An 11,231-nucleotide genomic window follows, 5' to 3' on the forward strand; every position below is an offset into this window, starting at 1 on the left:
GGGTTGAGTCAGATATCTAAGGATGTAGCGACTACGTGTGAAGATTGCCAGAAAGTGAAGTATCAAAGAGTGCATGTTAATCCGCCTGTTTTGAGATTACGTATGAAAGAACCATTTGAGATGCTTGTGATTGATTGTGTTTCGTTGCCTGTGACTACGAGGGAACACGTGGGAATGATTATTATAGTAGATCACATGAGTAAGTTTACGTATGCAGTGCCTATAAAGAATAAAAGGAGTGAGACTGTTGCAAAAATGGTTGGTCAAGTGATGTTGCCGATGTGTGTGTGTGTAAGCCTGCAAAGAATGTTAAGTGATAATGGCCCTGAGTTTGTTGGATGGGAGTTTGAGCAGATGTTAAGGGAATGGGGTATTGAACATGTGTATTCGACTCCTTATATGCCAAGTGCGAATGGGTTGGCTGAAAGGACTGTAAGAACATTAACTGAAATTTTGCGAATGATGAGTACATGTGATAATGATTGTGATTTGTATGTTGGTAGAGCGTTGTAGGCTTACAATGCAACAGTGCATAAGAGTACGGGTATGTCTCCATATAAGTTTGTTTTAAATTTTTAAAAGATAGTAAGACCGAGGTTGGGTGTGTCGGAGGATGATAGAGATATGTGGAGGAAAGCAAATGAGAGGTTTGAAAGCTCTAAAGTTGGTGAGAGAGTGATGAGAGAAGTAATTGAAAAGGGTAGAATGAATGTAAACAAGGTGCGTGATAAATTTGAAGGCCCTTATGAGGTGTTAGAAGTTGGTTCGAGTGGATTAAGTTATGTTTTGGGTAATTTGTGTGTGGGTGGTAGTGTGGAAAGAGTTAGGGCATACCACAACCAGTTGCGCAAATGGAAGGAGGTACCTGAGTATATCCAAGAGAATGGGATGAGTACATGGTTGAAAATTAACAAGTGTGAACCTAGTATGTATGAGGAATTAGGTTTAGAAGGTAAACAGTTTGTGTTAGAAGAAAATATGAAAAGGAGGAATACGAGAGCTTTAAGTAAGGATGAAAGAAGGGGAAATTTTATAAGTAAAAATGAGAATAGAAATAAGTATGACAAGGGTTTAAATGTGCAAGTGTGCATGGAAGATAAGTGTTAATACAGATGAATCATGGCTGAGTATGAATGATACCTATAGTGTGTGTGGCTTTTCCTTAGATGATGTAAAAGAAAGGATGACGAATGCAAGAATAAGAGATAGGAGAATGATAAGTAGCAAGAATTAATCTTTTGCTAAAGTTGAGAATGTTTTTGATGAAATGGATGAAATGTTTACAGAAATGAGTGTAATTTTAGGGCCAGATGAGAACGAGGTAGATATGATTGTACATGGTATATTAGATGATAGGGATTTAGATAGGAATAGTGTTAATGTAGCGAAAGATTGTGATAAGGAAGAATTGAATGAGAGAGTATATGGAGGCCTAGTTACTCGGAGTAGAGGTCCCGTTCCCGACTGCGACTGGGTAATGAGAAAAATTATGTAAGTGTTGTATGAGAAGGATTTGGCAAAGTAAGGTGGGAGGAATGTGGAGGATTTTATTTTTTTAGTTTTTTGTTTTGTTTGCCAAATCCTGAGAGAGAGAGAGAGAGAGAGAGAGAGAGAGAGAGAGAGAGAGAGAGAGAGAGAGAGAGAGAGAGAGAGAGAGAGAGAGAGAGAGAGAGAGTTAGTGTATCGATTGTTTGTTGTGAAAAAGACTGTTGGTTTAAATGAGATTGTTTGTTTATGTTTTAGTTGGGTTACGACAGTGGTGAATATCTTGGGTGAATGCTTATTTTGATTTGACTGCAGCTTAAGGCAGTTGCGTGTGTAAATGCTGGATTTACTTCATTATTATTTTACCAGCTTGGAAGTGTTTATTTATTTAAAAAGTAAGTACAGTTTTGTTTATCTTTGCTTGTTGTGATTGTGAATGATAGGAACAATTTATTAATTATCTTTGATTATAGTGCGATAGTTTAGTTAGCTAGGAGTGTTCATAAGTGTTTTTCTTTTTTTATTTTGGCAGGCCGTGATTCCTCCTTTGGAGTGACTCAATTTTTTGAAAGTGGAATATTGTTGCTGACCAGTCCTGTATAGGATTGTATCTAGAATTTGCTATTCGATTGCTCGACTGTTGATGACCTAGGCCTGTGTATCTTGATTGATGATGATGATGATGATGAGGATGATGATGATGATTATTATTAAAACTACCACTCCAATATATATATATATATATATATATATATATATATATATATATATATATATATACATGTATATATATATATACATGTATATATATATATATATATATATATATATATATATATATATATATATATATATATATATATATGTATATATATATATGTATATATATATATATATATATATATATATATATATATATATATATATATGTATATATATATATATATATATATATATATATATATATATATGTATATGTATATATATATATATATATATATATATATATATATATATATATATATATATATATATATATATGTATATATGTATATATATATATATATATATATATATATATATATATATATATATATATATATATATATATGTATATATGTATATATATATATATATATATATATATATATATATATATATATATATATATATATATGGTGTTGGTGGTGAGAGGTTAATGTTAAGTTTTGATAGTTTTTTTTGGTTTATTTGAATGGTGTTTATTGTATATTTAGTGTTAAGTTTTTGGATGCAGTTGATTCTAGTTTCAAGTGTTAGTTTTTGAGAATATAGTTTTAAGGTTACGTTTTGCTTCAATTTTCCTTCTGTCCAAGAGTCCAGTTGATTAAGTAAGGGGAAAGTTTGTGTTGTGGGACAATTGTATGGTAGAGTGATTTTTTTTTTTTTTGCAACATCCTGCCACAATTCCTATCAAAAATTATTTTCCATTTGCAAAACGGCAATTCAATAGGAAAAAGGATATACTCGTATACTTTAAGTCTTCCAATAGAAATAAAAGTTTTATTATTATTATTATTACTATTATTATTATTATTATTATTATTATTATTATTGTTCTTGTTGTTTTTAAGATTATTATTATTATTATTATTATTATTATTATTATTATTATTACTATTATTATTATTATTATTATTATTATTATTATTATTATTATTATTATTATTTTCACTTGTAAGTGCAGGGCAATTTCAGGTGTAAACGCAAGGAAATTTCACTTTTTCCTGCGCGACGTTAAATAACTGTTCGTGCGCAATCATAAGAAACAGCTATTTTAGTGGTAAAATCCAAAATTTTTAATTCAATTTCGGGTCACCTAATAGAAGCTTATGCTTTGTCAAATCATAAGAGAATTACAAAGGAGCAAGTTTCTTTCAGGGACAATAAATATGTAGGACGCTTTATATATTTTCTTTCTCTTTGTGATTATCAAAAGGAACAATCGGTTCCTGTGAATATCTAACAAGAAAAAAAATAGTTTAGCTTAATTCAAATTTCAGTGCAACGAACCTAATTGGTTGCACTCCCTTCTATTCCTCAGACTTCCAATGGTCAAACATCACCACCACTATTTTAAGAGTTTGTATTTAAACACCGACACTACGAAGGCATAAAATTGTCATTATCACAAAAATTGGTTAACCTAATATAATACAAATACACGAAGAAATGCGATGCCTTCTTTAGCTCTAGTTTTAAATTAAAGGATCAAAAAAGTGAATCTATTCGTCAGCCGTTTTTATTGTAAGTTTTCTTTTAGGAGTGAATGCCTAGACTAACACACTCTTCATTTAATTTGACATTTATGCTGTATTTGAGAGCCAAATTATTTCAGACGAAACATCAAGCTAATTACAGAAACGGTAACAAGTCTAACCCATCTTTTATAAATAGTGATTGACAGCCTAGGTTTGGCAAACTGATAGTGCATTACCTTCGACAATATCAGTGCATCACCTTCAAGAATATCAGAAATTATTGTTCAATATATTTAACTTAAACCCCTAGTTTAATTTTTACGATTGAATATTTTTTTCTGTTAGTAGAAGAAAGCTATATTGAATTATGTAAAATGACAAGTTCCCTAGTTAACCTTTCCAAGAAACACCATACATAGTCAATCAGTGAATTTTTATTTAAAAATGCTACAACGTTTCTCACTTAAAATCATGAAAATTTTAATATCAATGGAATTACCTTTTTTTCTTTTTTCATATACCGGTTCGCTTATACCTACTGTGTTTTGCAGTCACCGTGTGGTTTCCTAAATTAAGAGGCCAAGTCGCTGTTTTAATACCAGAATTTTAGCAACAGGAAATAAAAAATAAATGGTAAAATAAATTTTAAACCAAAAAAGTTAAACTATAGCATTCAATGTTCAACACATATATTTCGGTAATAGCGCCAAGATCAAACAAATACAAGATCCACGATATAGTAGAGAATATTTATTTGACGAGATTATACAATGAACCCTTTCTGAAAAAATCCTCCGAATAACAATTCATTAAATATCAACTAGAATTCCAGTCTACCGAGGAATGCATAGTCATCAATCAAAGTCAACGAAATATTTACCAAATTCAAAATAATCTTTTTCTACGGCTAGATCAGGATTTTTACTGCCAGAATTATAAAAGTTGGAAAATTCAGTAATATATCTACTAGAATCGCTAGCGTTAATTGTAATCTTACCACGAAAATCCCACCTTAAAAATATGCAAATAAAGTTCTTCGTTATAACTTAACATAAACCTATTTGCTGTTAAGTTTTTAATAGTTTGCCCAATCTTACTGTACAAGACTGAAATATTTTACCAAATGTTCATTGACTATTACCGAGATTACCGGTAACAATTTAACCAAACTAAAATGATAGAAGTAGAACCAAGTTATATTCATCGAGTAGAGTTCTTAAATTGTATCGTAGTCGATCCATCCAATCCGAAAAATGTCAATTATCAAAAGAAAAATTTTAAGTGTGGTATCTCTAAATAAAGGACATATCTGAAACTAATACACTTAAATTACTAAGAAGTGTTTAATGAAAGTAACAATTTCATACGACAAAGCATACATCCATATTAAAAAAACTTTACATATCAACAATCTTTAAGGAGTAAATAGAAAATATTAAAACAAGTAGTTTGGAGAACTTTACTTTTATCTTTTAGATCAACAAGCTTCGAGTAAACTGCAGAACCTAAATAAAGGACACTAAGGTTAAACACTTACCGATATTATAGTAGTTTAAAAGCAAATCTCCCTGTAGCACACTGTAGACCATCAAGGTTTACTGTGTGGTACAGGGAACGTCCTCCCACGAGCTTCCTTGAGATTGTAATAGATATAATAAAAACTTGCCTTTTAGTTCAGAATGAAAAATACTTCTCCAATTTTCAGTGTCATTACTAGTTATTCTGTAACAATATATGGGTTTGTACGTAATTATATACGCAGGTAACGCCATCTCTAATTAAGAAAAATTCCCAACGGAATCATCAGCTGGAAACGGTTATTGCAAGATCACAGACTTTTCTTTCCTGGAAGTGAAAATAAATCAGCAAGTTAAATCCTGGGTAGGAAAAAATAAGTATACAGAGAAATAAACACTCAATAACATTCAACATACAAAGAAAAATTATAAACGTTAAAACATGCGTATTTGAACCTTCCAGTTTATACAAAAATAAACAAGTATAAACAAACATCCAATAGACACAGAAGGACATCAAAGTATTTGAAATTTAGAGAAATTGAAGTGCAACTTAACGCAGTTCTCATCTCACCATCTACTGTAACCTAACGCGGAGTTATCTCGTATACTGGCCTCCACCAACCAACCAACTGTTCAGGATTACAGAAAGGCAACCCAAGATAGCTTCGCTATGCGAAGCCAAGGACTCTAAACGGAGGTAGAGCAGGACGTACATATAATAACGCAACCATAAATCTCTTTGTCCATTTCTTAAAAGACAGCTTTACTGCGGGCGAGAATTAAAGCTATTATCGACTTACAGCTATTATAAGTTCGCTTACCAATTGTTCAGTTATCTAGTTCGATCACATATATGTGGAAGAGAGTATATATATATATATATATATATATATATATATATATATATATATATATATATATATATATATATATATATATAGTATATTGGTGAATTTAAGCAAGCAGTAATCGTCTTTTTCGTTTGATAAGCTTCTTGATCTTGAAATTTATATTTCAATTGTAGTTAAATGAATCACATTATTTTATTCATAGCATGTGTGCACGTATTTTCTGATTATTAAAGAAATGTTTTTCTTTTGTATCGATTCTGTTGATTCTGCAATGTTTGGCAAAATAATACGTGCTAAGATATAAATCATGTAATTGAAATGTGAGAATAGCTTGCTAGATAGTATGATAGGGCCTGATCTAATATGAGACTTTTTTTCCTTCACCTTCATTAAGATATTCATTATAAATATAAGGAAAAAAGACAGCAAAAATGAATGGTAGCTGATAAAAAGACATGTGGATTTTTTTTTTTTTTTTTTTACTTTTAATAGGGAAATTTAGTTATACAGAGTTTGCCTTTATTCCTACCTATATTTATGATATGGACAGTTTTACTTTTAATGTTTGTTATCAAAATTAAATTGACAAAATTATCATTTGTATCTATTGTCCATATGCTAGCCAGTCTCATATATATGTAGTGTTAAAGATCATTATCACACCGAATTACTTGCAATCATATTTCATAGAGTAATAAAACACAGACAAAAACAAGCAATACAAACTTATAAGCATGATTTTTTCATGTTTTTATTTTAAATAAAGGTGAAAAGGTCCTTACACAATAAATTCATTGTGTCGAACGTTCAATATTTGCAAAGTTTAGACTACCAACAATTCATTTATAACAGTATCGAATTTTGTATTTTTTTTTAAACCATTTTATATTTCCAAAGTGTCCATTAAAACGATCCTTTAAAAACAAATATTTCATTGTCTATGGTGAAAAGCTTGGAAAACATCAATTCGAAGTTAAATTCAATCAGTTTTTTATTCTCTCTCTCTCTCTCTCTCTCTCTCTCTCTCTCTCTCTCTCTCTCTCTCTCTCTCTCTCTCTCTCTCTCTCTCTCTCTCTCTCTTTATTCCACTAGTGAATAGCCTGCATATATCCGGAACACATTACATATAAATTAATGGGCCAAGAATACAACGAAGAGGAACATCTCAGATTAGATTCCTCCAAGGACCTTAGAGGATTATAACTATGACTCTCTATTATATTAGCTGAATAATTCAACTATAACTCTAATTAATAGTCATCAAAAGCCTATATATTCTTTTTCGTAAAAAACTATTGAAGAAGACGATAATTAAGAAAACTTTAACGATTCCAGCTTCGGCTTTTTGTCAGCAGGTGTTCAAGAACTTTCAAGAAGATTGGATTTATGGAAATGAGTTGGTAATCAGCAGGCTGAAGTTAACTCGCCTAAAAAGTGGCGCATAAAGAATCGCTTATAACTAATTCTCTAAAAATTAAGGCAACTCAAGTTCTCAATAAATATCGATGATGGTTAGTCTTAATCAGGTCATTAATTTCAGATGCCCAATTCTGATAGCATAGATAATTCGTGATTTAATAACTAGATTATATGGATCAATTGCCTACCGAAGAGTTTACTAATGGTAAACTTGCTCGTCTCCAGAGAAGGAAGAGCATTTTTCTTGAAATTATTAAAAAAAAAAAAAAAATGACAAAAGCACTTCTAAGATATAGAAATTCTAATGAAGTCTCTATATAAAACATTACTGTTAATTTTGGCAAAGTCTGAATAATTCAATGCACTTCTTCAATTACTGACAACGGGAAGAGAGGGCAATTATAATCAATACACTCTAACATATCCTATAAATTTAAGAGCTTTATATGTATTTGATTGATGACAATTTTATCCCGTGCATGAACAAGAAGGTATATATATATATATATATATATATATATATATATATATATATATATATATATATATATATATATATATATATATATTTTCTATAAATTTGTCCCGTGAATATAGATTACATTAACTATGTAATACAAACTACTCATGCCTATTAAAAATTATTTTCCATTTGCAAAACGGCAATTCAATAGGAAAAGGGATATACTCGCATACTTTAAGTCTTTCAATTGAAATAAAAGTTTTATAATAATTATTATTATTATTATTATTATTATTATTATTATTATTATTATTATTATTATTTTTAGGATTATTATTATTTTCATCATTATTATTATTATTATTATCATTATTATTATTATTATTATTATTATTATTATCATTATTATTATTATTATTATTATTATTATCATTATTATTATTATTATTTGTTAGTGCAGGGCAATTTCAGGGTTAAACGCAGGGAAATTTCACTTTTTCCTACGCGACTTTAAATAACTGTTCGTGGCGCAAGCATAAAAAACAGCTATTTTCGTGGTAAATTCAAAAATTTTTAATTCAATTTCGGGTCACCTAATAGAAGCTTATGCTTTGTCAAATCATAAGAACATTACAAAGGAGCAAGTTTCCTTCAGGGACAATAAATATGTGGGACGCTTTATATATTTTCTTTCTCTTTGTGACGAACAAAAGGAACCATCGGTTCGTTTTCCCGCCGCCCGGTCAAGTGCGTGGGAGAGAAATATGGGTATTTCAAACAAGAGCACTCATATAGAGTGGATCTGCTTGGGAAAGTCCACATTGATGCCCTTTAGATGGAATTAAGGTAAGCATTACAGTATACTGAGATTTATAGACTTAAAAGGGGTTGTCACGGTATCAATGTGGTCTTTCCCAAGCACGCCCACTCTCTATGAGTGCTCTTGTTTGAAAGTCCCACCTTTCTCTCCCACGCACTTGATAGGGCGGCGGGAAAATGAACCGATGGTTCCTTTTGTTTCTTACAAAGAGAAAGAAAATATATAAAGTGCCCCACATAATTATTGTCCATGAAGGAAACTTGCTCCTTTGTAATTTTTTTATGATTTGACAAAGCATAAGCTTATATTAGGTGACCCAAAATTTAATTTAAAAAATTTTGAATTTGCCATGAAAATAGCTGCTTTTTGTGACAGTTATTTACAGTCGCGCAGGGGAAAGTAAAATTTTCCTCCGTTTACACCTGAAATTTCCTTGCGTTTACACCCTCCTCTTTGAAACCTCTTGAGCACAAGGGGGCTCAACACCTATTGCTCAGTAATGCCCAATAGATCTCTCTCTTCCTCCAGAATTAAAACAAGCTTCTACAGCAGTCTGTCATATTCCTTGCCCTCTCTCCTGACAGTCACCATCCTCACCAAACCATCTTTCCCTACTTTAGTCTGCACCACTTTAGCCAATGGCCAATGGCAGCGCGCTTCATTCTCCTTGACCATAAGAACTACGTCTCCTACCCTGACGTTTCGTCGCTCTTTGAACCATTACTGTCGCTTTTGTAACCCTAACAGGTATTCACGTTTCCAAAGGACTCAGAACTGTCCGGCCATATTCTACACCTGCTTCCACCTCTGCTCAGAGTGGCTACCTATTGCAATGCCGCAGCCTACAGGCGAATCTCCTATGTTTAAAAGATTGTTTGGTGTGAGTGGAGCTGGGTCTCTACTGTCTGAGGTGACGACGGTAAGGAGCCTATTGTTAACCGTTGCCTTCACTTCACAAAAGAGTGTGCATAGCCCTTCATAATTTAAGTTCTTTGTCCCTAAGACTAGGACTCTCCTCACAGTACCTATCAACCATTCCTATGCTCCTCCACAATGTGAGGTGCCAGGAGGGTTGAAAATAAATTCCACCCCACACCGGAGCAACTCATTTGGCACCTTGTTTTCTGTCAAAAACTCGTAACTGGAGTCAAGAACTTTCCACGATCCCACAATATTAGTGCCGCAGTCGCATCTAACTGTCTTGACCTGACCACGACGAGCCAAAAACCTCCATAAGGCACTAATGAACGAGTCTGATGTGAGATTTGAGGCTACCTCCAAGTCTATGGCCCTCATGTTCAAGCAAGGGAATATAAATCGCCAATGCTTTATCTGCGCTCTGCCTCTCTTTACGAAGAATGGCCAAAAAAAATCCACCAAGGTGCGATGAAATGGGGGTTTCCCTGACTCCACGCGACCAAGTGATAGATCAGCCGTTAGCTGCTCATTAACCTTTCCATGTGCTGTTGCGACACCTGATGCATCTGCTCAGCACATGCCTCACTGCTGCATTGCTCTTAACTACCCAAAATTTCTCCCTCATCAGACTCAGAACATGCATTACACCCACATGGTTAGAATGCTCATGATAATACTGGATCACCATGTCGGTCAAGTGGCCCTTATACGACAAAATAATTGGATGCCTTTTGCTCGGAGAGATATTTGCCAAAGATAACCTACCTCCAATGCACAAAAGCCCATTTTTCAGGATTGTTTTCAACCTTCTTAGGTAGGTAGAAGCCCTCATAGTACCTCCCTTCTCAAGGCTCTCTATCTCTATCTCGTAATCAGCACGCTGTGTTACCTGCACCACCACAGTCTCTGCCAAGCTAATAACTTCAGTGGACAAATGCATATCTAGCTCGCTGAGCGGCTGCCTATGTTTATAAATAATGTACCTAGCAAATAGCAACAACCAACCCAAAGCTCTAAGGAGCTTGATCCACCCGGAATAGTGTGGATGATTTTACGCAAACTTGTTTGCCTGATATCCAACTAAATCCTGTAACTAATTATTTGGTAGCCTCTAGTTCCTGTTGGTCCTATTTCACGCTTAACTTCTAATCCTTCCACACCATCTGACATTTGAGCTGGCTCTGTCGGCCAAAAAAAACTTCTCCTTTAACAGAAACTCTGGCCCTTCTCTTCACTTTTGGGCTGCTTTAATCGTGTTGCATCGTCTGCTGCGTTCCACTCGGAGTTAACATACATCCACTCTTTCTGATCACTGCCCTCCCTTATCATAGAAACACATTTTGGCACAGATGTGTGGTATCTGGCATGATCATTTCTAATATATCGCCAGACGGTTGTTGAGTTGGTCCAATAATAGACCCCATCTACTCTGAAATCTATCATGGTCAGAATAGTGCTTCCAACTCTTACGGCCAGTATAGCTGCACTAAGCTCTAGGCGGGACTCTGAAACATG

The 11,231-nt window shown here is 33.1% G+C and overlaps 1 protein-coding gene across 1 annotated transcript; it reads right to left on the reverse strand.

The window, feature by feature from the left end:
- Positions 1-10,245: 10,245 nt before the first annotated feature.
- LOC137639671 (uncharacterized) lies at positions 10,246-10,656 on the reverse strand. Its single transcript, XM_068371923.1, has one exon. It carries the CDS (start codon positions 10,654-10,656, stop codon positions 10,246-10,248), a length of 411 nt encoding a protein of 136 aa, XP_068228024.1.
- Between the last annotated feature and the right edge of the window lie 575 nt (positions 10,657-11,231).

Source organism: Palaemon carinicauda, chromosome 4 (genome assembly GCF_036898095.1).
Source record: "Palaemon carinicauda isolate YSFRI2023 chromosome 4, ASM3689809v2, whole genome shotgun sequence".
In the NCBI taxonomy this organism is placed as follows: Eukaryota; Metazoa; Arthropoda; class Malacostraca; order Decapoda; family Palaemonidae; genus Palaemon; species Palaemon carinicauda.